The following is a 27,940-nucleotide window of genomic DNA, read 5'->3' as shown; positions in this document are numbered from 1 at the left end:
TGAAGCCCAGGAACCAAACCCCCCTTTTCCCATTCGTCCTTGGTATAAACTATCGTGGTTTTAACTCTCGCAACATTTTCCAGGAACCTAACTCACCCGATATTTGAGGGTTTACTGTACACCGTTTAGTGAAAAGAAAAAAAAAATGGTATGGGGTAGGGTAGGGGAGGAGGAAATAAGTAAATAAATTAATTGGTATTTCACCAACAAATCATAGAAAGGTGTTTACAATCCTTAAATACCATAAATGTTTTAAAAAGCTTTGATGCACTCGGCTACACCTGGGACAGTGGAATGTATGACGCTAAGACGTACCTGGAAGTAGATACAGTAGGTTTTAACTTTTAACCCTTAGTGCCATACAATCAATAACGTTTTTCTTTGTCCTTGTAGATGTTTTGAAAGCAATTGCCAATTCATTATTTTATATGAATTGGGTGTGCTCTAGAAACGTGCCGATTACCGACAAGGCGATCCACGATAATGATACCGATATCGGCCTGTGCAGCAACTCCCATGAGAAACTTCCCTCACCTGAATCCACCCGTTTGTTCCCCAATATCAAACACCTCCCCTCATCCTTTCGCCTCCCAACACTCACTTCAAACCAACCCCTCAAACTCCCCATCAAAACCATCCCCCTACCACCACATCACTAATTACCCTATTAGCTCAGTTACATCAGTACAATGGCATGAATTACCCCATTAACTCATTACCTACAATATATAAAGGATCCCTCAGGTGTGCAAATCAAAGTGGAATTAAATAGATTTCTCTTTTTTCTTCAATGAAAAACTCCCCAATAAAAACTATCAGAGGCGATGATTGGGGTGACTATTGTCATCATTATGTGAGATAAACAGAAGCTTCTCATGGGGGGGGGGGGGGGTCTGTGCCGATTACCAATATCGATACTGTACAAGTAGTCATCGTGTGTGCCAATATTGGGCACCGAACTTGCTTTTTACTGAGTTAGCAAGCCGAGCACTCGCCTGCTGCCTACGATTAATGGTATTCGACTATCATCTTTATAAATTACCCTGCAAGAAAAATGTAGGCGAACAACAAAACGGAACCCCTTTTTACTCGATCAACCAAATTCTCCATCGTACAAAATATGTGCCAAAATTCGTAAATATCGAGTGCATGATGTATGCCGTGAATTAACGTGCATCAATGATGTGTCCGTCATATTATGAATACATAATGGCACACCGAACCATGAAATTTCTTGAACCTGTTAAAAAAAATTATTTATTCAGATATGCTGGTATATACCGGGATATTGATATCGGATAAAGTCAACACCGACGGAGCCCTGTACAGACATTTGGGATAAATGGGTACATGGTTAACAGCAGGATTGCAAAGTACTTGGGTATGGATGTTTGATTGTGCACATTTGTTGTCACTGCAATGTCTGTGAGAGAATCTCATCAAAAGATGAATGTGCTGTCCTGACGCTGAAACCCCCTATGCCTAAAGATTAAGAAAATACAATGACACTCTGGTCATGTCCCTGTGCTTAACCCACAGTTCTTCTTCTTCCCACTCCCCCACTCCTCCCTTCTCACTTCTCCCCAACCAAATGAAGTGAAGAAGACAAACTGATAGATCGAATTCATGTGATGCCAATATGGCCCAGGCATGATGGGCCAAATGTCTTTTTCCTCCCGTGTCCAAGTTCCTAGCATATCATTTTAAGAAGAGTGCATACAAATGCACCATTTAAAACATGCTTAAGTAGTTTGCTCACTTGGGCAGGCAGACAATTCCATTACCTTTCGCCGAAGGAATTCCAGCTCGCTTGCGGATGACATCGTACCATCCCCAGGTGCTCGGGAGGACAGAGCCTCTCGCATTTCACCAGGCTCTCTCCCTCTCGCCTAACCCAAACTGCCTGTAAAGAAGAGCAGCAAACTGTTCTTTGCAATTAATGGGTTGTTTTATCTCAAAGTACAGTCTTTTGTGCATTGTGGTAACATCAATACAAAGCATTTTGTATTTTTGTGTAGATTTCAAAATGCCAGGTCAGAAGGTCAACAGGAAAAGGGATGCTTTGTTTTCTGCCTGCAACTTCAAAAACACTGCGTGTGGTGCAAGGGAAAATTTTTTTTTTTTTTTTAAAGGCTACATACCTTGTATTTCCAATGGAAGGCCTTTATGCAGGATAACAACACGTTTTCCTTCTTATAGATGCACACGGCGAAGGCACCTATCAGAAGAATACACAATTTTAGTCAAACATCAACCATCTCTATCATTGTGGAAACATTTATAAGAATCTTTTGTGTAGATCTCACGATAACAGCATTAATTACACATACATGTTTTGTATTCACGCAAAAGCTTAAATAGTAAAATGATATCCACCATAAGCTATTCTCTTGTTTCATGACCCATAAAATACTATCCTGAAAAACCACTTGGCCAACAAGCATGATCCGGGCACGACTCGTGAAAAGAGCGATCGGGGGTTGAATCGAGAAAACCCCTGCCCCATGCTCACCAAACATGTTCCTGAGTGAGCATGAAGTGAAGCTTCCTACACAAATACAGGAAGCCACGCAAACAGGCCAAAAAAAACAAACAAACAAAAAAAAAACCTCCAGTCAATATGGCAAAGGAGCAGCTGCTCATCGCATCATGCTGCCTGTAGATTAAACCTTTCCCCTGATTCACCTCCCTTGAGATCTCCCTCCCCCTTGACCTTACTCGACGTCTCAGCTCGCTCAACATTCTTCCATCGTTTCCCTTCTTTGCTCAATCTTGCCCTCTCACCATTTTGACGTTGTTGTTGTCCATGAGTGTACAACATTTACTGAGCAGGTCCATCGACTGACTTCAAGCAACTTAAATCAATGGTAATCCAAAAAGTTCAAAACAAATATTTTCAAACCAGACAGAGTGAGAGGCAAGAACAAGAATCCACTTTTTTTTTAAGTACTTTAGAGATTCAAGACTAAACTGAGTGAGTAAGAGGATCTCAAAGGAGGCGAAAAAAATTTGGAACAACCAAAGAATGATGCAGCAGCCAAGCAACTCAGCTGGTCAAAAAATGGCAGGAGAGGGGGAAACAAGATGAAGGAGGATGCGAGTATGCAAGATGTTTATACCAGGGAAATTTCCTTATTTAGAATGTTCCCTCCTAAGTCACTCTTTTCTATCTCCTCCCTCCCAACCTCGGGTTGAGACGTGTGAGGGGGAAATGGTGATCCATGCAATGTCTGGCAGTAGAGACATCACCGGCTTACGCAAGCTAAACGTCATCGCAAAGCTTGCCAGCATGGTTATCCGGTCTACCAGGCAGCTCCGAAGGCTTTCCAAAACCTCCAAGCTCAGCATCTCGAACATGCATAAAGCAGAGTTCTAAATTAACAGCTCCAAGGAAGTACGCCTTTTGTATTTTTACTTTAACCCATGGTTCAGCAAATAAACAACTGCACACTCAAATCAATATCTCTCACCACTCGATTCTTCAAGTTTTTGCTTTATCCCAATTTCCCACAATCCCTAAAATGGGCAGGAACCATACTCATATAGACGTGCAGCTGTCACAATCACAAAGTGCTCAAATGCACAAGTGACATTAATTTCAGAGATCAATTTAAAATAACATTTTAGTTTGCACAACCCAAAGGACGTTCCATCCCTCATCATTTGTTTAAGCCTAGCGTTGGCTTAGCACTTGGGGTTGCTGGCTTAGGGTCCTGAGTTTAAGCTCGGTCGGCTGCTGAATTAACACCAGGTGGGGTTGACTCAGCCAGTCATTCTTCCTAGGTCGATGAAATGAGCACCAGTGTACTGGTCATAGGGGCACTGGATTAGCTGCATAGCCGCGTCCCTTATCAATGATGCAACCAGCAGCCACAATGCTGCACACAAGAGTGTGTGTGCCCTTTGTTTGAAGACTTCTTAAGATTCAAAAAGCTTTCTCCAAATGTGATGTGTGTGGCTGAGATTAATCTCCGTTTGATCACACGGCAATGGATATTTTACACCATATGCAGTACCTGCTCAATTCCAATCCGATGCTCTGCAATCTTAACAATATACTGTATGAGATATGGAGCAAAATGTGTTACGATCGGTTATTGTAGAGCTTGATAAAACTTGGGTTTGCACTATCTAATGGTCAGGGGCAAAACAGTTTCTTACATAGCTAATTACCTCCGCCACCAAAGGTGGACGGAGGTTGTGTTTTCACCCCTGTTTGTCTGTCCGTTCGACTGTGAGCAGGATAAGTCGAGATGTTATGGACAGATTCGGACAACACTTGTTGGACAGGTTGGGTGTGTGACAAGGAGGAATTGATTAGATTTTGAAAACCGGATACAATAATTTTAAAGTGATTCTTCACCATTGAGAGCTCGAGCCGAAAATGATATCGAGCATTATATTTCAAAAAGTTGTAGATGGGTCATGACAAAAGTTGGTGGACGAGTTGGTTAAGTGTCAAGAACAAGCCATTTATATTTTGGTTCAGGTCCGGATCCAGATCCGGCCTATCACCCTGGCGGAGGTATGCGCTCTCCCAAATGCCGTTCGAGTTTCATCTTTGTAACGCCAAGATCTCACAATTTTATTCATTGGTACCAATGCTTCTTTTTATTTCATTTTTTCTAATATAAAATATATTAAGTTTCATGCTTTATAAAAATATCAGCATCAAATGAAAAATACTTCACAATATCCACAAAGTCAGTGATGCCAATTTGTTTGTCTCACAATCTTTCTTCGTTTTGCTACAATGGTATAAGAAACATCCTGATGGTCTCATGACTTTAGCTAAGCTATTATAATATTTAAAATGTACATGCCTGCAATTCTTTAATCAATTCACAACATGCAAGGTCTCTTGAGGAAAGCATTGACAGATCCAGCATTCGGAATTGTGGGGCTTTAGCCCCACCGCCCAGCTCCCCCCCTCTGGTTAGCAATTTACTTGGTTGCAAAATTGCTATATTATCCTCCACCACCTACCCCCCTCCCATCCATAATCCCCTTCCTTGTCGAGAAAAGTCAGGAATCCATGCAGCAAATTATTCCATTTATGGCATTGGACGAGGAGAGACTTCGGAAAAACTAATAAACCTGGGCAGCAAATGTAAACAAACTTCATTCCTGGTACAAAACAGACATTACCAGAATAGACATAACCGGAAACAAACAGACATAATACGGTGGTGATTACATGCACGAGAGAAGGAATGCAGAAACATTTCATAAATTTAGTGCCTTTCTCTCCAGATTTTACTTCATCTTTAACAAGGAGAACTTTTGAAGATTCCAAATCCTCAAGATAATTTTTTTTTAAATACCAAACAAGTAGCAGAGTGGCATCGGAGTCAAGAAATCTCACCCCCTCCCCAACCCCACAACCCCCTCAAGAGCTCAAAAAATAAAGTGAGGACCTGACAAACTGCAGAGTCATTTGCACGCGTTTATCAACTGTTAAATTATCATCAGCTATTGGTCTCAAAAAACAAAACCTGGTGTTGGCTTGGTGGTTCAGATGGTTGGCTTGGGATCTAAGGGTCCTGAATTTGAGCCCCCTGTCGATCGTTGAATTAACATCAGGTGGGGTTGACTCAGCCTGTCATCCTTCAGAGGTCGGCAAAATGAGTACCAGTATGCTGGGGTAATAACCATTTCAGGGGTAACCTGCGTCAGAGCGGTGACTCGTCCATGACTGCACTCCTTGCCAATGAAACAGCCTCGACAGCCCTATGTGCCTTTACGGCATAAAAGGAATGGTATTATTTATTATTAATCTCAAAAGTTGTGACTAATGCATGCAGAGACAGGATGCATTTTTAAAACTAACATACATATTACAAATACATGACTGGCACCAGAACTGCCACCTTCCTGTCCTTAATCACCAATTCTCCTTTGAATCAAGAAGAGGATTGAAAATTCCATTTCAGAACTTACACTTCTTTGTTGTACTCATTGGGAATGAGATTCTTATTTCAGCAAAGTCCATAATTAATCTACAACTTGCACAAATGCAGCATACAGCTTACACAAACGATATTGCATTGGTGTTCTGATTTAAGATTTGATTGCAGTCTTTCATTATTCTTCCACAACTTTTGTGAGGTCAGCCTTCATATATTTTTTTCATTTTCACAGTATCCACCAAGAGCCTGGTCAGGGGCAAAATTTTGTCAGGTCAGGCCAGATCAGATCTGTGATTTGCTGCAGGTATCATGCAAATCTGGATGAACCTGTTTCATTTCATGCTCGGGTGTCGACGACTAAACCGTCTCCCCCACCAGGTTTTCTGGTGAGGAAGGTGTATGGATATGGACACCCAGCAGGATTAAAAAAAAAAAAACTATAAAAGGGCGGAGGAGCTCCTTGTGAGCAACTGGCCATCCATATCTGGTGCCCAACTGTGTCTGCGGAAGTCCTCCTGCAGATGGGTGACCTTTTTCTAGTAGGTTGGTGGCAGGAAATGCACTCCAGCCACTGTAACACACTTCATTCCACAAAACACATTAAAAAAAACACACACAAAGAAAACTGAAAAGCCACTCCATGGGAGTACCACCTGTGCAGCTGCAATTCATAGAGCAGCTCACCGGATGACAGGATTACGGCAAAGACTTCGTGACCACCATTCATTTATTATAGGAGGAAAAGCATGGGGTAAGCTTCCTGGGTGGGATTGCAGTGGCGTGTGTCGAGGTGGTGCTGAGGTGGTGCTGAGGTGTCGCCTACCAAACGGCGGTCTCCTCGGGTAAACCTCAGACAGTCCCTTCGGGTGGGTGCCTGGAATCCTAGCCTGAATAGAGGATGACTACCTGTCTCTGCTATTAGCCGAGCTCTAGCGTTTGAACACCGGTATTACAGCACTCTCTGAGGTTCGGATATTGGATAGTGGTGAGATCATGGTGGGTGGTTACACCAACTACTGGACTTGTTGCTCTGATGGTTACCATGCCCAAGGAGTTGCTGTAACTGTGTCCAATAAGCCGATTCCCATGATAATTGAGGTAACACCGGTCAACGAGGATTCATCACTCCTTGGGGGTTATTTCCCTGGTCTCTGTATATGCTCCGACTGAGGCGAGTGATCTCACAGTGAAGGACGCATTCTATGTCACGCTCGAGTCTGTGGTTGATCAGTGCCCCAGGCGAGGTACTCTTCTAGTCTCGGGGGATTTCAATGCATCGACTGGAACTGATAGGGACGGTTATGAGGCATGTGTTGGTGCCCATGGGTCTGGAACTGTGAACCAAAATAGCACTAAAATCCTTGACTTTGCAAGAAGTCGTGGACTTGCAGTGGCTGGTTCATGGTTTCAGCGCCCACAGGCTCATCACTGGACTTGATATTCCAACACTGACAGTGTGGCAAAAGTGATTGACCATGTGATTGTTGATGGGCACTGGAGGATGATCCAGAACTGCAGGGTCTACTGGAGTGCTCAGTTCCTCAATACCGACCACAGGCTTGTCATATTAACTCTGAAGTTGCAGCTGAAATCCAGGAGATTGGTACCATCCCAGCCAAGGCTGGATGTTGGCAAGCTCAAGGATGAGAGGGTAGCTGAAGAGTTTGCGAACAGGCAGAGTCAGAATTTGGGGGGGGGGAGGGGTCTGGATGTTTTGGGAATCCTGAAGAGTTTTGGAGAGCCTTCAAGAGTACCATCCGTGATGTTGCCAGTGGATGTCTTGGAACCCACCATCAGGTGAAGAATAATTTTGTCTCCCAAGGGAGACTGAATACCATTGACCAGAATCGCAGGGCCGGTACCTGTGTGGGAGGACAAAAGTCCGAGTCTTCAGGTCCTTGGTGCTTCCAGTCTTGCTTTATGGATGTGAGACTTGGACTGACAAAGGATCTGAGAAGGAGACTTCATTCCTTCAGTACCAGGTCTCTTCGGAAAATCCTTGGCTATCGCTGGTCAGACTGTGTCCAACGAGCGGATTCTGAGAGACTCAGATGATATTTTTTTACTGGTATAGTCTGTGAGCATCAGCTGCCACTATATGGACATGTGGTTCATTTTCCTGACGCTGATCCTGCTCACCAGATTCTCTAAGCGTGTGAACCTCATCAGTGGAGGAGGCCAATGGGCTAACTACATGCCTTGTGGTTGCAACAAGTCGATCAACATCTCGATGAGATGGGGATGAGTCAGGCATCTGCCTAGGGGATGGCCAGACAGAGGCCCCTGGAGTAACGACGAAAGTGGATGCAGCGACGTACTGCCCCGGTGCCTGCTCCCATACCCGACCTGACCTGGTCATGTGGTCTGGTGACCATATTGGATTTAAAATGTTTAAAAATAAATAAATAAATAATAATACTAAATTTAAAAAACCTTTTCCAGAACCACTTAAGAGATCGATCCGTAGCTTCATACATCTGTTCGACCAACCATGAGGAATATAGTTTGAATTTTTTTCATATTCACCTTCATTGACACAAATTTAACCTTATCGTGCACAAAAGTGGTCACTAAATATCCTAACATCAATAAAGCTATGGATAACAGCAATGTCAGTGACATAATAGGGTGCATGGATGATACAGTTATATGGGCCATAAATAATAGCAGTGTGTTGAGTTGACGATGATATTCTTTGTCCCGAATGAGTGCGCAAGGTGAGACTAAGCAGCGCTCTTCGAAGAGCCATTCTAGTTTTTTTATTATTATTGTAATCATCAAAACATTGAATACGATTTGTTTTGTGACCTACTGGAGTTTCATTTGATCACTTCAGCCGACAGCACGAGACAGTAGACAGTAAAACCGTTTCATGGAATGCTACCATATCAAACAATCTATTATCGATACGCATCACAATCATTACAGGATGTATGAATGGCAGCAGTACTAAAACCACCAAATGCCCAAGCTAGCTCTAACAACACCCACTATCATTGGATGATTAAACACAAACTTCTCATCAACTAAAAAAACTGAGCTGTCATATGTTTATCATTGCAGTGTAGTATCAGTCAACAAATGCTTGATGTAACTGCATCCAGCAACCATTCACACAGTGATAACATTACTGTAAAGATGCTTCAAAATTATGCAAAAACAGCATCAAGTTGCGATCATACTCTCAATTTATAGCCTGCTAAGAGAACACATTTCCTTGCTATATTCATACATATTGTTCTGCACGACCACATACTCAAAAGGAAATCAGCCATTTACAGACTCCCACTGTCATATATATAATCACCATCCTAAAAAAAAAACTAACCACATTAGAACATCATTAAATGTTCACGTTTCAACAGAATACAGCTAGCCATCAATAGCATTGTGAGTGCAAGAGTAAAAATAAATACATTTAAATTAATTACATCACCAACCTTTCCAGAAGATAGTTACATGAACACAAGCTGGCAAGATAGCTGAAAAGGTGTGTGCATTCCCTTGCCTAGATGGAGTAGCCGTCTGCGAGGACTAGTGGTTGGTACAAGTTTAAAATCTCAATGTTTTGGGGAAGAGGATGAGAGTTATTGCTGGCACGCTGAACAAATTACAAATTGCTAAAAAGGCAACAGCAAATCAACAAGAGAATGTTCCGGCATTACCAGTGCTCTCCAAAGGGTATTATATGGGTAAACACTGTACACATACATCCAGACAAGTCTTGATGTATACAACTTGGTGCCGAGAAAACAAAAGTTTCAATTCTCCAACCTCAAGCAAAATCATGACATCACCAACACTATCACCATTAAATGCAATGCAATCCCTTTGGGGCTCCGGCATCATATTTACCTTATCTGGAGTTGGAAAATTTCCAAATAAGGCATTGTGGTCATGCATCGTCCATGCATCTGCCCATTTCCTATTTCAACTTCTCCGGCTAAACCGCTGGGCCGATCTGGCTGAAATTTGGCAGCAACGTTCCGGTCCTGACTAGTAACAGGGATTGTAAAGCTCATTCCAGTCACGTGTCTTTATGTGGGTGAAAATAGCGGACTTAGTAAATTCCTTCAAAATTCCTCTTCTCCAGACCCACCAGTCAGAATGCTACAAAATTAGGCCGGAGTAGGGATGTTAAATTGCAGAGGTCATGCCAATTATGTGACCAGGTGTGTCAAAATGGCTGACAGTCCATTTTGGGGAAAATCACATAAGTTCCTTCAAAAAATCCTCTTCTCCAAGTCCCCACCAGTCAGAATACTGTCGGACCCCGTGTATTCACGGTTTATAAAATATGACCTGCTTCAACATTCGTGGCCCTGTGCTTCGCACATTCCCGTTATTTTTTTTGCATTTTCCTGGTTTTTTTGCAGGCGTTTTGGCGTTTTTTATTTTTTTTCATGTGCGAATTTACTGTTTTTCACAGGATTTCTGATTTTCCCTCATGAATCACCAACTGCCAGCAAGGTATCCCCCTTTTTCCATTGAAACAATGCCCTGCCATTTGTGGATTCTTTATTCGCGGCATTTTCCAGGAACATAAATCGCCCGTGAATAGCGGGGTCTGATAGCAATATCAAATTTGGGTTACATTAGCACAGAGTCCGAATGTTAAATTGCAGAGGTCATGCCAATCACATGACCCAAAGTGTGTCAAAATGACACACTTTGTAAATTGGTTTAAAAAAAAAAAAAAAAAAACTTCCTCTCCAGACCAACCAGTCAGAATGCTACCAAATTTGGGTTACAACATTAAGCCAGAGCTCGGATAAACTACAGGTCCAGTGGTCCTATTTTTAAAGAGTGAACATGTTTATTCTCCATGATGCCATGTATTCTGTATGGATACTTAATTTCAAATCAGAAACAAACTCACTGGCCCAAACAAAAACAAGCGTCTTGAAATAGCCCGGTGGTTTGTGAAGGAGGCTGGTTTTCTCAACAACATTTGGTTCTCCGAAGAAGTTCATTTTTTACTTAATGTCCAAGTCAACTCAAGGAACAATGTCTATGAGAGCACAAGTACCACCCAATGAGGTTCGCCAGGGACCCTTGCATTCAGTCAAGTGCACGGCCTGGTGTGCAACGAGCAAGCATTGGACTGTCCTGGTTCGAAAAGGAGAGCAACACCGTGACCATCAACTCTGAGTGCAACATTAAAATGCGAAATGAGTTTTTGGCTGTTCTTGGTCACAAGAGAATAACAATGGTTTCAGGAGGATGGGGGAAACCCTCACACCACAAATAAGTCTTGTGAGTGGGTGACAAGCCACATCGATGAGTGAGTGATTGGTCGATGCTTGAGCATCGAGTGGTTCTCTAAATTTCCCTGATTTTAGCTCACTAGATTTCTTTTATTTATTTATCTTTGGGGATATCTCAAAGACGATGTGTACAAGGATAACCCCAGAAGCATCCTTGAGTTGAAACAAGCAATCACAAAGAAAGTTATGTCCATCCCACTTGCCGATTGTCAGCATGAAATCAACAACTCCACCCGTCGTGTTCAAATCTGTATTCAGTGCACAGGTGGACATTTGGAGCATGTGATTGATCGGGTGCCAAACTGAAGTCTTAGAAGTTATGTTTCTGATATTTAGTACATCAAGGTCATACAAAATATAGCACATATGCCTGAAGTTTTATGTAATTTAGAATTAAAATAAATGTAAACTGTAGATTTTTTTGTCAGTTTTTTTTCAGCACACCCTGTAGTTTATTCACATATAATGATAAGGCTGTTTTACCATTGCAAAATGCTATGTCAGAAAACGTTTAATCTTTGTACAAACTGATACCCATTAAAATAAAAAATAAAAATAAAAATATTGAAAAAGCGGAGGGATCACTCAGCAAGTGAAATGCAGAGAGAATCTGAAATGAAACGATACCAATGTAAAGTAGAACAGCATTCAGTAGAGCGCTACCTCCCCCAGGATGAAGCTTACATTTTGACCCCATTGATAGGCCGGATCTGCATGCAGACGTAAACCAAAATATAATTGGCTTAGTCTTATCACCGATCCAACTCATTCCCAAGTATTTTTTTTTATAAACCGTCCACAACGTTTTGAGATATCGTGTTATACTGTGTATAATTTTTGATCCTATCTCAGTGGTGAAGAATCATTTGAAAAATTATTGTATCCAGATCCGAATCTTCATCAAAATCTAATCAATTGCCTGTCTGTTGCCTGTCTGGCACTTGTATGGGTTGCCTGTCTGGCAGTCCAAAAAAAATTGAAAATCATTCCAAAAAACAGGAAACTTAACTGTTTTTAAGGACATCATAAAGGACACAAAACAGGCATGAAGAACGAATTGATGTGTTGTTGTATCGCCCTGGATAGTTCTCTCGAACAAGCCCGCAGCACAGAGACAGCCGACCAATCTCCCATGAGTGACCAGAGATCCCCCACATCAAGAATGGCATACCCCTGCCTTCATGAAGTCAGAGCCACAACAGTTAGAGAGAGGAGGGAAAGAGAAAGAGGAGAGAGAGAAGACAAACATGAGGGAAAGGGCCGGCCCATGGGGACCGATCGGCACTGGTTGTGACCGCATTGCCCTGACAAATCTGGGAAGCAGGGAAAAAAGGGGTATAACCACCACGGAGAGGCATCCCCGATAGTTGCCCAATTTGCGTGTCAAATAAGTTGGAGTAAAATACGCTGCATCAATGGTGGTAAACTTCCGGAAAAGTCTCTTTTTATCTTGCCAAAACGAAGTTTTTGCAAGATATGTTAGTCAGCTTGTATGTTTTTTGTTTTTTTTATCTTGCCAAAACGAAGTTTTTGCAAGATATGTTAGTCAGCTTGTATGTTTTTTTGTTTGTTTTTTTTTGTCTGTAATCACGAATAAAAAATTCTGCAGAGCACAGTTATCATCGGAAATTTTTGTAACTTCGCATATCAGAGGCCTATAGAGGTCCCTTTCAGTGCACAAAATTTTGAAGGTCAAGGTCACTGTCGCAAATCAGGGGAGTCGACGAAACCCTTATTTTTTGAGTAATTTTGATCGGATCGTCTTCAAACTTCATGGGAATATAGTTCATGGTCTGGCGCTCAGCTGATTAATTTTTGGTGGCGATTGGCCTTGACCTTCATGGTTAGCGCCTGAGGTCAAACATATTTGACCCCAAGGTCAAATTTTCAAGTTTTAGGAACCATATCGTGTAGTACCTCAAATTGAACACCTCGATGAGTGCTTTCTAGATATGTCAAGCTTGAGACATTATGACGTCATTTGGTGACGTTATGAGGCAAAAGCATATTTTTCATGGTTACTCTGTAGAACGATTATCATCGGAATCTCTCGTAGGCAGATATTCCTCAAGGAGTCGCTCCTGGTGGATAGCAGCTCTGTTCACCTCAGTGTGACCTTAAAGAAGTCACACGTGGTCATCTTTTGGCAAGATACGGGTCACTCTGCGGGTGACATTGGTTTATTTTTTCTTTTCTTTTACAACCATTAAAACCTTTATTTTGTTGCAATTAAATTATATATTTGAACACGAGAACGCAAATCACCTTATTGGCACATCCAAAAACCTCCAGCTCAGCAGTACTTGGAAAAAATATTACACCATTTTACACCATCTCGACCCATCAAATTTGCCGCATCTCAAAATCAAAACCAATCAAAAAATGGGAATGCAAGAGCACCGCTCATCATTGGGGAATATCGAGATTGACAAAATTGTGGCTCGTAGGAAATATAGATCGTACTTAAAAATTCAAAGCAAGATAAGAGTTAAAAAGACCCTTCCATTGTCCTTTTTCTGAACACTGCGAGGGGAAAGGTATTATATGAACTCTCTAGCTTATTTCTGAAAGAACACCATTATTAAGTTCTGACTGAAGAACACAAGGGAGTTATAGACTAGGAAGCTCAAAAGACCGAGGTTTATAACTCATAATATATAATTACAAGTTATAAATCAAGCAAGTTTATCAACCAACATGGGCAAACTCCATTCCCCTTGTCCCCACCCCTGGTGACTTTTCAAGGTAGTGTTTTTAAATGACAAAGCACATTTATAACAATGAAGACAGCACAGTAAAAGTAATGAAAGTACAAAATTCTGTTTTCATTGCGAGGAAAATTTAACACCAAAAACCAGGCAACAAAAAGGAAACACAAGCCTCAAAGAGACAAGACCCGAAGCATACACGAGCGTTTGTTCAGGTGATCATAAATGAAGCCTTCTTTCACCTTACAGAGCATTGCTGAAGGATACACAGATCAAAAGAGCAAGCACTCATGCAGAGTATGACTGGAGAATCACACCCAAGGATACCAAAGTGCGAATGACATGGTTGGCTGAAAATAGATGGAGAACTAGCTTTTCGTTTGACACTTGATGAATTGCCGACGCTGCAACCTGCGGATCTCATAGCTTGAGAAACAGCAGGATTGGACAGAAGACGTAGCACAGGCTCCAAGTTTGAAAAGCTCAAAGGAGCCGTGCATACATTACACAAAGTGGGAAATGGAGTGCTCCTTAGGGTAGAGAGTATATAAAAAATTACAGTTGATGAAGGGATGGCAACGATGGAAGAAAAGAGAGTTGGGAAGGAAAAAAGGACAGAAGGCTGGGAGGGAGAAGGTAACAAGTACAGGTGGACATAAGGGGAAGCATTGGGGGGGGGAGAGGAGGGATTGAATCAAAGGTATTTGAGGAAAGACTACATTAATCACTACAAGGACATCAGAGCTGATGAATGACAGAATTGAATGTCCTGTCTTGTCCTGAAGAAGGAAAACCTCGAAACAGGCAAATAACATTCATTGATGCAATAAATAGAGGAGTCTGGTTGCACACAAAGGACGCTTCTGGGATTATGACCAGACTCGGGGCGGGGGTGGGGTACAATGGTTAGGGCAGCCACTCTGAGTCTAAGAGGTCAGTGGTTCAAACCCCGAAAGAATCATACCACAGACTTTAAAAATAGTGACCGTATCCTTGCTCTTTGGGTCCTCACCGAACACAGACGAGAGTTTTGGCAGGGGCTGCTTGCAGCCTATGTTGATCTCTGTAAAGTGTTCGATTCAGTGAATCGGGATGTCCTCTGGAGGATTCTTGGTCTTCGTGGGGTGCCACCAAAACTAATCGATCTGATGTCTGAACTCTACTCTGCTACTGAGAGTGCTGTGAAGTGTGGTGATACCATCTCTGACTTATTTCCAGTTGTTACTGGAGTTCATCAGGGGTGTGTACTGGCCCACACAATTTTCAGCACTTGTATGGACTGCATTCTCGGGAGGATGTCGGAGAGATCAAGCTACGGTGCATCGTTTGAAATGTCAAGATCTCTGACCTTGATTTCGCAGATGATGCATTCATCTTTGCGGAAACGCTGGATAGCCATTTAGGAGCCCTCGAGTTGCTGAATGAGGAGTTGGAGCCCCTGGGATTATGGGTTTCCTGGGTCAAATCTAAGATCCAGGCTTTCAATGACATCTTGGATGCTGTCGTCTTGTCTGTACCTGTTTGTGGTGAGGACGTTGCGGTCATGGAGAGATTCACTTACCTTGGCAGTGATATTCGTGTCACCAATGGCTGTGAGCCAGAGGTCAATAGACGTTTAAGTCGGGCCTGGGGAGTCATGGATTCACTGGATCATGGGGTGTGGTGCTGCCGGTACTTGTGTGGGAGGACAAAAGTATTCAGGTCCTTGGTGCTTCTAGTCTTGCTCTATGGATGTGAAACTTGGACCCTGACCAGGGATCTGAGACGAAGACTTAACTCCTTTGGTACCAGGTCACTTCGGAGAATCCTTGGCTATCGCTGGTCAGACTTTGTGTCTAACGAGCGGTTGCTGAGAGAGACTCGGATGAGATTTGTTACCTGCATGGTCCGTGAACGTCAGTTGCGGCTGTATGGACATGTGGCTCGTTTTCCTGACGCTGATCCTGCTCACCAGATTCTCTCAGCGAGGGAGTCTCGTGAGTGGAGGAGGCCAACGGTCCGACTATGTGCCTCATGGTTGCAGCAGGTTGATCGGCATCTCAAGGAGATGGGGATGGGCCAGACATCTACCTGGGGGATGGTCAGAAGTAAGCCCCTGGAATACCGACAGAAAGCGGACGCAGCAACGCGCTGCGAGGGAGCATGCTCCCATATGTGACATGATGTGCTACTTCCTTGCTTGATGTTCAGTATTTAAAATGATAGAGCACAGACAATCCCCATCGGTTGGCATCCATGAGGAAGAGGAAATGCCCTGCTGAATGTGGTGAGAATTGCGGTGCCATTGTTGTGACGTCGCTGGTACTCAGAGTATCCTGTGAAGGTGTGTGTGTGTGTGTGTGTGTGTGTGTGTGTGTGTGTGTGTGTGTGTGTGTGTGTGTGTGTGTGTGTGTGTGTGTGTGTGTGTGTGTGTGTCCATCACGAGTCTTCCACCTTGCATTAAAAAAAGAAGATATAATGGCCATGTAAAACACCTCAAAAATCATGCTCTTCATGTACTGTATATGTGGTTGAAGTGCAAAATTGACTTGCGAGTGATTAAAAAAAATCATTATCATCATCATCATCATCATCATCTATTTATCCAATAATTAAAAGATTGTGTGACGTACCGGGTATATAAGGAAATATCCAAAACAAGTACTGTTTGTCCCAAGGCAATTCCATTTTGTTTGACTGGGACAGAGAAAATGTAAAAGTTTGCTCTTTTTAAGTTTTGAAAACTTCACCAAGTTTAAAGCATTTTTTTTTAACGGAAGTTGTTCTCTTCATACCTGTTGTCGTATATAATATTTAATATCCAAAACGGGCAACTAAATAACGATTCATGTAAACTATCAGTTAAATTCCCAACGGAATATATAATTATAAGAGACACGAGCCAAGCACAACAAACCCCCCATTTTACTCGCCTTTAAATCTGATAAAATGAAAACGTCAAATTCAAAAACCGAGAGTTGGCAATTATATAACAAACACACAAATGGTGTAATCAAGCAAATTTCCCACCAATTGAGCAAAGACAACCCCGATCTCATCGGTGATTGGCCAAAAAGCGAGTCACGTGCAAAAATGTCCGTGACATCGCCAACAGCAGAAAAACAAACATTGGTGACGTCACACATTCACGACCAATCACGGAGCGGATACGGCCGTTTCTCCTTCAGAATCCATAGCGGGAAATCACACTCCTGTCACGTTTATTTCATAAAAGGTATTAAAGCGATAACACTCAATGATCTCACTCGAACTCACACTCACTCTCACACAGTTTTTGTTTCTTCTCTCAAGAAAACACCCAAGACGATTCGCCTCAAGTCTTTATCTCTCGGTTTTTCCCGTTTCAGTTTCCGAAGGCCGTTTAATAAACAAGCCGCCGCGACTCAAAACAGCCGCAACGTTTTGGCTCCTTTCACCGTCTTGGATTTAAATGTTTCCATCGATTCCCAAAAGCTTTAAAAAATAATAATAAATCCCCATTATTACGTCAGATAAGTCGCTTCTCCCCCACCCCTCACGAATCATTTCGCATCCGCACAGTTCGCGGCTTAGTCGTCGTCATCGTCATCATCGTCGTCATCAACGAAGTTCGAGAGATCGCGACCCGTCTCAAGGGACAATGCCAACTCAGACAGCCGGACGTGCCGCAGCTCGGGCGGCTCCTTTCGAGACACACGCCGCACATCTCAAGTGCACTTTTAGCAATCAGTACGTTGGCGAAGTGCCTCCGCCGACGAATTTAATGCACATGAAGTTCGGAGGGTCCGTTCAGCCGCGAGAAGTGAACTCCGCACCAGAAAGAGCGCACAAACTCGATATCACAACACCATAAACCCACCTCAGTCGAAAGGCACATCTCTTCAACCGATGCTGCTTCTCAAAAAAAAACAAAAACCCTTCTAAACCACTATAATCGCACGAAGAAATACATCATCACTTACCTCAGCAAACATTGCCCCACCATGTACTCATACACCGCATTAAGCTTCGCAACATGACGCACCTACACGTCAGTCAGCGTTGCGTCACTCGGCGCGCGCACGTGCCTGACGGTTGTGAGGTAAACTTTGGAGGGCACGGTGAGTGTGCACGTGCCTGACGGTTGTGAGGTAAACTTTGGAGGACACGGTGAGTGTGTACGTGCCTGACGGTTGTGAGGTAAACTTTGGAGGGCACGGTGAGTGTGCACGTGCCTGACGGTTGTGAGGTAAACTTTGGAGGACACGGTGAGTGTGCACGTGTGCGACGGTTGTGAGGTAAACTTTGGAGGGCACGGTGAGTGTGCACGTGCCTGACGGTTGTGAGGTAAACTTTGGAGGGCTCGGTGAGTGTGCACGTGTGCGACGGTTGTGAGGTAAACTTTGGAGGGCACGGTGAGTGTGCACGTGCCTGACGGTTGTGAGGTAAACTTTGGAGGGCACGGTGAGTGTGCACGTGCCTGACGGTTGTGAGGTAAACTTTGGAGGGCTCGGTGAGTGTGTACGTGCCTGACGGTTGTGAGGTAAACTTTGGAGGGCACGGTGAGTGTGCACGTGCCTGACGGTTGTGAGGTAAACTTCGGAGGGCTCGGTGAGTGTGTACGTGCCTGACGGTTGTGAGGTAAACTTTGGAGGGCACGGTGAGTGTGCACGTGTGCGACGGTTGTGAGGTAAACTTTGGAGGGCACGGTGAGTGTGCACGTGCCTGACGGTTGTGAGGTAAACTTTGGAGGGCTCGGTGAGTGTGCACGTGCCTGACGGTTGTGAGGTAAACTTTGGAGGGCACGGTGAGTGTGCACGTGCCTGACGGTTGTGAGGTAAACTTTGGAGGGCACGGTGAGTGTGCACGTGCCTGACGGTTGTGAGGTAAACTTTGGAGGGCACGGTGAGTGTGCACGTGTCCGACGGTTGTGAGGTAAACTTTGGAGGGCACGGTGAGTGTGCACGTGTGCGACGGTTGTGAGGTAAACTTTGGAGGGCTCGGTGAGTGTGCACGTGCCTGACGGTTGTGAGGTAAACTTTGGAGGGCTCGGTGAGTGTGCACGTGCCTGACGGTTGTGAGGTAAACTTTGGAGGGCACGGTGAGTGTGCACGTGCCTGACGGTTGTGAGGTAAACTTTGGAGGGCTCGGTGAGTGTGCACGTGCCTGACGGTTGTGAGGTAAACTTTGGAGGGCTCGGTGAGTGTGCACGTGCCTGACGGTTGTGAGGTAAACTTTGGAGGGCTCGGTGAGTGTGTACGTGTCCGACGGTTGTGAGGTAAACTTTGGAGGGCTCGGTGAGTGTGTACGTGCCTGACGGTTGTGAGGTAAACTTTGGAGGGCACGGTGAGTGTTTACGTGTGCGACGGTTGTGAGGTAAACTTTGGAGGGCACGGTGAGTGTGCACGTGTGCGACGGTTGTGAGGTAAACTTTGGAGGGCACGGTGAGTGTGCACGTGTGCGACGGTTGTGAGGTAAACTTTGGAGGGCACGGTGAGTGTGCACGTGCCTGACGGTTGTGAGGTAAACTTTGGAGGGCACGGTGAGTGTGCACGTGTGCGACGGTTATGAGGTAAACTTTGGAGGGCACGGTGAGTGTGCACGTGCCTGACGGTTGTGAGGTAAACTTTGGAGGGCTCGGTGAGTGTGTACGTGCCTGACGGTTGTGAGGTAAACTTTGGAGGGCACGGTGAGTGTGCACGTGTCCGACGGTTGTGAGGTAAACTTTGGAGGGCACGGTGAGTGTGCACGTGTGCGACGGTTGTGAGGTAAACTTTGGAGGGCACGGTGAGTGTGCACGTGCGCGACGGTTGTGAGGTAAACTTTGGAGGGCACGGTGAGTGTTTACGTGTGCGACGGTTGTGAGGTAAACTTTGGAGGGCACGGTGAGTGTGCACGTGTGCGACGGTTGTGAGGTAAACTTTGGAGGGCACGGTGAGTGTGCACGTGTGCGACGGTTGTGAGGTAAACTTTGGAGGGCACGGTGAGTGTTTACGTGTGCGACGGTTGTGAGGTAAACTTTGGAGGGCACGGTGAGTGTGCACGTGTCCGACGGTTGTGAGGTAAACTTTGGAGGGCACGGTGAGTGTGCACGTGCCCGACGGTTGTGAGGTAAACTTTGGAGGGCACGGTGAGTGTGTGAAAAGTAAGCTCCATCCCCCCCTCCCCATCATCATTCACACAAATGAAACTTCTCTTCCAGTACACGGTTAAATAGCGTTTAGTAGACTTTACGGATCGTTAACTTTACTAAAAACTTCACCAACAGGAAGATACATCGGGTAACATTATTGTATCGTAAATGAAAACATCAAATGATGAAAATAATAATAATAATATTGGAGTCACCCGATTGTCCAGTCACGAGTCACTTGTCCCACTCGTGCTGGAGGACATTGCCGTATATCATCACTACATGGAGCAAGGTCATCGCTGGCACTGGTCATCAATCCCCAACCACTGCGATCCGGGATCAGCACCCACAGAGGAATCGGTTCCACATTCACCAATTTGTACTCGTCATGGAGGAAACACACCACCGGCACCAGCATCGACTCCTCCTCAACCAGCAGCACCACCCGAAGATCCCGTTGGTTCGGGGCGGGGGCGCCGAGCCACGTCGGAGAGCACGAGAGGCACCACAAGGTGCGTCAAGGTAAATCAGGTAACACGAAGTATTCCAGAAATATTAAGGCGTGGTCGCACGTACCCCCTTGCTCCGACAGCACGGAGTACATTTACGGCTCACACCTTCGTGTTCACTTACATGACTTGCTTGTTTATCGTGCTCTTCCCCCCCCTCGGTGGGTCCTGCTCCACATGCCCCGCTGGTTGGAGGGTCTAAAGTCTGGGAACAAAGTCCCCCCCCCCACCACCACCTCCTTTTCCATCCTCTTCCTCCTCCCCTTTCTCGTAACAATCTCCGTTTGAGAGCAGAGTCCCTCCACCCCTCCCCCTCTCATTCCTTCCCCCTCTCATTCCTTCCCCATCACAACCCCAGGCACCGGGCGTGTCGTGCTGCCGGGTCCACCGGACTCGTGCTCCCCCCCCCCCCGCCCCCCGGTGCGAACGAACACCAACCGGTTATTACATTAACATTTAAATCCACATTCGAAAAGAGGATTAAATGATGGAGTTCGTTTTACTGTTTCTTGATCCCTCCAAGGAACCGGTGTATGAGGTGTCAGGAACTAAACATAGACACCATCAATTAAGATGACAAGAAAAAACAAGGAGGGGGAAAAGTTCTGCGTTGATCAGTGATCGGTCATGAAGTATTAACGACCGTTTCACCTCTTCATTCAAATTTAAGTTAAAGTTTCATGAACGTCAATGAACGGAGAGCGGAGAAATAAATGTACAGGTATAAATAAATGGTGTGCACGTGTGTTCGCACGTGGCGGGGAGAGTCGTCGTCCTGTCCACAAGTGTCTGCAACTGCAGGAAAACCTTGGTGTTAACGTCCCCCAGCAGGTTATAATCCCCATGTTAACGTCCACCTGCGGGTTATAATCCCAATGTTGACGTCCACCAGCGGGTTATATCTCCCATGTTAACGTCCACCAGCGGGTTATAACTCCCATGTTAACGTCCACCAGCGGGTTATAACTCCCATGTTAACGTCCACCAGCGGGTTATAACCCCCATGTTAACGTCCACCAGCGGGTTATAATCCCAATGTTAACGTCGACCAGCGGGTTATAACTCCCATGTTAACGTCCACCAGCGGGTTATAACTCCCATGTTAACGTCCACCAGTGGATTATGACCCTGATGTTAACTTTCACGAGCAGGTTATAACCCCCATTTTAACGTCACCTCATGGTGGGGGAATGTGTTGGGTGTGCGAGAAATCTTAATGTTGTCAATGTACCGGCTTCATGTTCGTTGAATGAAAATAAAAACATAGCCGTCTTGCACAACACTCGTCGCCCAGTCTCCACTCCCATAAAGAAGGTCTGAGCTTGGTGGGATAGGGATCTTACTGTTGGGATTAAGCAGTTAGCTTTGGAGTTTATCTCCCACTGCGTGGCGCCACTTTCGCCCCCCCACCCACCCCCCCCAACCCCCCCCCCACCATCCCCAGACACACACTTCCTTCCCTCATCCACTCTCCAATCTCTCCCTTCCCCCACCTTCTGTTGACCTCAAGACTTAACATACACTTCACATCTTTATCCCCTTGAGTGACACCACGTACACACAGATGTAAAAGGTGTGCAGGTATGCAATATGGAGCGTGATGTAGCTTTTGTAACATTTCAGGACACAGATTACTTATTTTTTTTAATGTAGGAATAGAATAAAAACAAGATTGTCGCAAATTGTACAAATGATTATATATATATATATATATATATATATATATATATATATATATATATATATATATATATATATATATATATATATATATATATATATATATATATATATATAAACATGGAATTAATATTAAAGGCACAAGGTTCGCTGAACTTCAATATTTAAAATCCCATTTCATTGATTGCAGGTTTAAATCCTGACCCCATTCGGAAGGCAAAGGAAAACCACCCAGTGTGTTTCATTGCCCAGGAAGCATTTTACTCCTTGGGGATGTACCTGCAATGGAGCCAATAAATGATAACGATCATTCGTTGTTTTTTTTTAATGAATGGTCTGGAGAATTGTTTTCCAGAAAAGGATAACGCGGATGAGCGATGAGCAAAAGAATAACTGGAAGAAACTCGAAAGTGAAGTTCCCTCGGCTGGTCTTACGGATTGCTTCACTTACCAAATATTCCAAGAATTCGGGAAAAAAAATTAAACCGGGATAGGTCACGGAGGGTGACACAGCATGAAGGAAGGGAAGTGTGGCGGTGGGAAAGTGCAGTAAATCAGCATTGGTGCTCTGCACTGTAGCTGCAAACCACAACCGCGGTGATGGATACAAAGGCTCAGCAGATCCAGATTTCACCTCACCTTCTCCATTCCAGGTTTATCCTTCTTCAAGACGATCATCCAACTGACTTTTCGAGTCCAGAATGATCTCATTGGCTAAGACCAAACTCATTGAACTGGCTCTGGCTCCCGTGCCTGGGGATGCATTGTATCATAAAATAATGAAACCAAAACCACGCATCAAATAATCATACATAAACCCACATCAAATAATCATACATAAACCCACATCAAGTAATCACGCATAAACCCACATCAAATAATCATGCATAAACCCACATCAAATAATCACGCATAAACCCACATCAAATAATCATACCTAAACTCACATCAAATAATCACAGAGAAACCCACATAAAATAATCAGACATAAACCCACATCAAATAATTACACATAAACCCATATCAAATAATCACAAAAATCCACGTAAAATAATCAAACACAAACCCACATAAAATAATCACACAAAAACCCTCATCAAATAATCACACAAAAACCCACATAAAATAATCACACATAAACCCACATCAAATTATCATACATAAACCCACATCAAATAATCATATATAATTCCATATCAAATAATCACACATAAACCCACATAAAATAATCAAACATAAATCCACATCAAATAATCATACATAAACCCACATCAAATAATCACACATAAACCCACATCAAGTAATCACACATAAACACAAATCAAATAATCAAACATAAACCAACATCAAATAATCACACAAAAACACACATAAAACTAGAACGGGCACTCATTGAGCGCATACCTTCGCCGCCACTACTTTTTTGTTCTTGGTATGAGTGTGGGGAACTGGTTTCATATGAATGGTCTTATGACACAAACCACATATCTATAATGTCATGACCCCCCCCCCCCGACTTTCGGGGGCTACGGACTAAACAACAATCAAATGTCGTTTTGGCGAGTCTTCACTCGCAAGCTCGGTGAATACGTTTCAACAAGAGAAGGTAATCTCGTTTGATGCTGGTTTCATGCAAATCGAATAAGAATTGACTGAGTTATGCCGAAAACCGCATATTTTTCAAGGGTGTGACCCCCCCCGACATTTTACCCCAACCGGTGACATGTGTTATGACATCATTGTGTCACAAGATTGGGCATTAAATTCTGAACATTTTGGTGCTGGGTTCATGTAAAGCGGACAAGAATTGACCGCGTTATGACAAAAACCGCATATTTTTCAAGGTCGTGACCCCCCTGACCTTTGACCCCTAACCGGTAACAAGAGTATGGGCGTCATTGTGTCATATTGCATATCACAAGATGAGGCGTTGAATTCTGAACATTTTGGCGTTAGTTGCATGCAAATTGAATAAAAATTGACCGTGTTGTCGTAAAAAGACGATTTTGACCTTTTTGTGACCTTGACCTTGACCTTTGATCCTAACGATCCCAAAATCTAATGGAATGCTTCCTGCCTAATAACCAATCATCCCACCAAATTTCATGCAATTCGGTTTAATACTTTTTGAGTTATACGAATCACAAGATTACAAATAAATAAATAAATACACGCCGACCAAAACATAACCTTTCGCAGAATGCGAAGGTAATAATCATACATCAACCCACATCAAATAATTACAGAAAAACCCACATCAAATAATCATACATAAACCCACATAAAATAATCATACATAAACCCACATCAAATAATCACACATAAACCCACATCTAATAATCAAACACAAACCCACATAAAATAATCACACAAAAACCCACGTAAAATAATCACACATAAACCCACATCAAATTATCATACATAAACCCACATCAAATAATCACACATAAACCCATATCAAATTATCACACATTAACCAACATCAAATAATCGCACATAAATCCACGTAAAATAATCAAACACAAACCCACGTAAAATAATCACACAAAAACCCACGTAAAAATATTCATACAAAAACCCACATAAAATAATCATACATAAACCCACATCAAATAATCACACATAAAACCCACATCAAATAATCACACATAAAGACACATCAAATAATCACACATAAATCCACGTAAAATAATCAAACACAAACCCACATAAAATAATCACACAAAAACCCACATAAAATAATCACACATAAACCCACATCAAATAATCACACTTTAACCCACATCAAATAGTCACACATAAATCCACGTAAAATAATCAAACACAACCCCGCATAAAATAATCACACACAAACCGACACCAAATAATCACACATAAAACCCACATCAAATAATCACACATAAACCCACATCAAATAATCACACATAAATCCACGTAAAATAATCAAACACAAACCCACATAAAATAATCACACAAAAACCCACATAACATAATCACACATAAACCCACATCAAATAATCACACATAAACCCACATCAAATTATCACACATTAACCAACATCAAATAATCACACATAAATCCACGTAAAATAATCAAACACAAACCCACATAAAATAATCACACAAAAACCCTCATCAAATAATCATACAAAAACCCACATAAAATAACACTGAACAACAAATTTCAAAAAATTTTTTTTACTGGAGATGTGTAAAGTGATTAAGACTAATTTGGGTACGCTGATTTCAAAAATCATAACCGTTTTGCTGTATCACGTCAGGATTTTCAGGAACAGAAATATTCCCATTGCCTAGAAGTCAGGATTTCAATGAAATTTACATATGTCTTTAACATGTCTATTTCGTACAATTGTTGTTAACTTGTGTTATATTTCTTTCTTTCAGATAAAGATGAGTAGGCGTTCCTGTACCAATCATCCTGACAACTTCTGTTATGTCTGTGGTCGGTATACCAAAAAAGATCAACAGCGAAGTATATCTACAGCAGTGAAAATGAAGGCCGCCTACTTTCACTACTTCGGGTGTAAGGGGGGGGACCAAGAACAGAGCTGGGCACCACACATCTGCTGCACAAGCTGTCACACAACCTTGACTCATTGGTTGGTGGGCAAGCGCGCGAGCATGCCATTTGCGGTGCCCATGATATGGCGTGAGCCGCAGAATCATCATGATGATTGTTATTTCTGCTGCACAAGCATCGCCGGCTTCAACAAGAAGAATAAAGGTCACATCAAGTACGCTGACTGCGTCTCTGCTCGTAAACCTGTGCCTCATGATGACGAGAACCCCGTTCCAACACCTCCAGCTGATCAGAACATAGCTGTAAGCAGTGGTGAAGAGGATGGTGATGATGAACCTTTTGAACCCGACACTCAAGAATCACACCTTCTGAACCAGGGAGACTTAAATGATCTTGTAAGAGATCTCTCGCTGTCAAAGGCGAAGGCAGAGCTGCTTGGATCAAGGCTGCAGCAGTGGAATCTACTTGAACCTAACACCAAGATATCCTTGTTCAGAGCACGTCACAGAGACATGGCTGAGTTCTTTGAGATGGAAGACACGATGACATTCTGCAGTGACATCAACGGTCTGTTGAAAGAACTTGGGTGTGATCACGATCCTGCAGACTGGCGCCTCTTCATCGACTCGGGGAAGAACAGCTTGAAGGCTGTTTTGCTCCGCAATGGCAACGAGAAACCATCAGTCCCACTGGCTCACGCGTTCGGCATGACAGAGACCTATGAGACTATGCGGCAGCTGCTTGATTCCATCAAGTACAATGACTTCAACTGGCACATCTGCGGAGACTTGAAAGTGGTGGCGCTGTTGTTAGGGCTGCAGTCAGGCTACACGAAATACATGTGCTTCCTTTGTCTCTGGGATAGCAGAGACGACAAGAATCACTGGACGAAGAAAGATTGGGAAGAGCGAAAAGAGCATGTACCTGGTCGACACAACGTGAAGCATGTCGCCCTTGTCGACCCAGCCAAGGTTTTCCTTCCACCACTCCACATAAAGCTCAGCTTGATGAAAAGTTTTGTACGGGCAATGGATCTGAATGGGCGTGGGTTTTTATACCTCAAGGAAAAGTTTGGCAACACCTTGTCGGAGGCCAAGATCAAGGCTGGTGTCTTTGTTGGACCGCAAATCCGACAGATTATGAAGGACGAAACTTTTCCGACAACTCTAAACCTCAAAGAGCTGGCAGCGTGGAGGAGCTTCAAAGCTGTGACAGACAACTTCTTGGAGAACGAGCGCGCGGACAACTATGAAGAAATAGTGCAGCAGTTGCTGGAGTCCTTCAGGAAACTTGGCTCCAGGATGTCCCTGAAAATCCATTTCCTACACCAGCACCTGAACTTCTTCCCTGACAACTTGGGAGCAGTCTCGGACGAGCACGGCGAGCGATTCCACCAAGAGATTTCACTCATGGAGACGCGTTACCAAGGGCGGCACAACCCGAACATGATGGGCGATTTCTGCTGGTTCCTGCATCGTGAAACTGACACAGAGCAGCACAAACGCAAAGCCAAATGCCTAAAGCATTTTTAATTACATTCTAGTGGAGTTTTTTCTGTAATTTCTATAATTTTGAAGCATTCATGATGAAATAAATGAATAAATGAATTTTTGTAAATTTCATTGAAATCCTGACTTCTAGGCAATGGGAATATTTCTGTTACTGAAAATCCTGACATGATACAGCAAAACGGTTATGATTTTTGAAATCAGCGTACCCAAATTAGTCTAAATCACTTTACACATCTCCAGTAAAAAAATTTTGTTGTTCAGTGTAATCATACATAAACCCACATCAAATTATCATACATAAACCCACATCAAATAATCATATATAATTCCATATCAAACGATCACACATTAACCAACATCAAATAATCACACATAAACCCACATAAAATGATCAAACATAAATCCACATCAAATAAGCATACATAAACCCACATCAAATAATCACACATAAACCCACATCAAATAATCACACAAAAACCCACATCAAATAATCACACATAAACCCACATAATATAATCAAACATAAACCAACATCAAATAATCACATAAAAACAGAAAAACAAATAATCATAATAAACCCACATCAAATTGTCATTCATAAACCCACATCAAATAATCATTAATAAATCCATATCAAATAATCACACATAATCCCACTTTCAATAATCAGATATAAACCCACATGAAATAATCAAACATAAACCCACATCAAATCATCACACCA

The 27,940-nt window shown here is 43.2% G+C and overlaps 2 protein-coding genes across 4 annotated transcripts in view; one reads left to right on the top strand and one right to left on the bottom strand.

Annotated features, from left to right (window-relative positions):
* LOC147010777 (uncharacterized) overlaps window positions 1-20,687 on the bottom strand; it is a 157,624-nt gene extending 136,937 nt beyond the window's left edge. Inside the window, exons 1-3 of one of the 3 annotated variants that reach the window (XM_085859055.1) lie at window positions 20,609-20,687; window positions 2,142-2,218; window positions 1,785-1,903 (exon numbers count right to left, since the gene is read on the bottom strand). In XM_085859055.1, the coding sequence (XP_085715181.1) occupies window positions 1,785-1,865 (81 nt within the window). In that variant the 5' untranslated portion in view covers window positions 1,866-1,903; window positions 2,142-2,218; window positions 20,609-20,687. Of the gene's footprint in view, window positions 1-1,784; window positions 1,904-2,141; window positions 2,219-17,825; window positions 17,842-20,190; window positions 20,329-20,608 lie in introns of those variants that run through there. The other 2 variants (XM_085859056.1, XM_085859058.1) reach the window with 2 other exon arrangements.
* On the top strand, window positions 19,681-27,719 carry LOC147010776 (uncharacterized). The gene is made up of 2 exons (XM_085859059.1): window positions 19,681-20,497; window positions 25,570-27,719. Exons 1-2 carry the CDS (start codon window positions 20,144-20,146, stop codon window positions 27,235-27,237), a joined length of 2,022 nt encoding a protein of 673 aa, XP_085715185.1. The 5' UTR covers window positions 19,681-20,143; the 3' UTR covers window positions 27,238-27,719.
* Window positions 27,720-27,940: the final 221 nt, after the last annotated feature.

The sequence above is a fragment of the Eptatretus burgeri genome, chromosome 16, assembly GCF_056783735.1.
Source record: "Eptatretus burgeri isolate ZD-2024b chromosome 16, Ebu_testis_v1, whole genome shotgun sequence".
Taxonomy (NCBI): domain Eukaryota; kingdom Metazoa; phylum Chordata; class Myxini; order Myxiniformes; family Myxinidae; genus Eptatretus; species Eptatretus burgeri.
This window is presented reverse-complemented; position numbering and strand designations above follow the sequence as displayed.

What these genes read in the sequence shown, in the direction of transcription:
- LOC147010776 (XM_085859059.1), top strand. Translation starts at nt 20,144, where the DNA reads ATGAAAACATCAAATGATGAAAATAATAATAATAATATTGGAGTCACC. An exon ending in GCACCACAAGGTGCGTCAAG is followed by an intron (nt 20,498 to 25,569) that starts GTAAATCAGGTA and finishes TCTTTCTTTCAG; the next exon opens with ATAAAGATGAGTAGGCGTTC.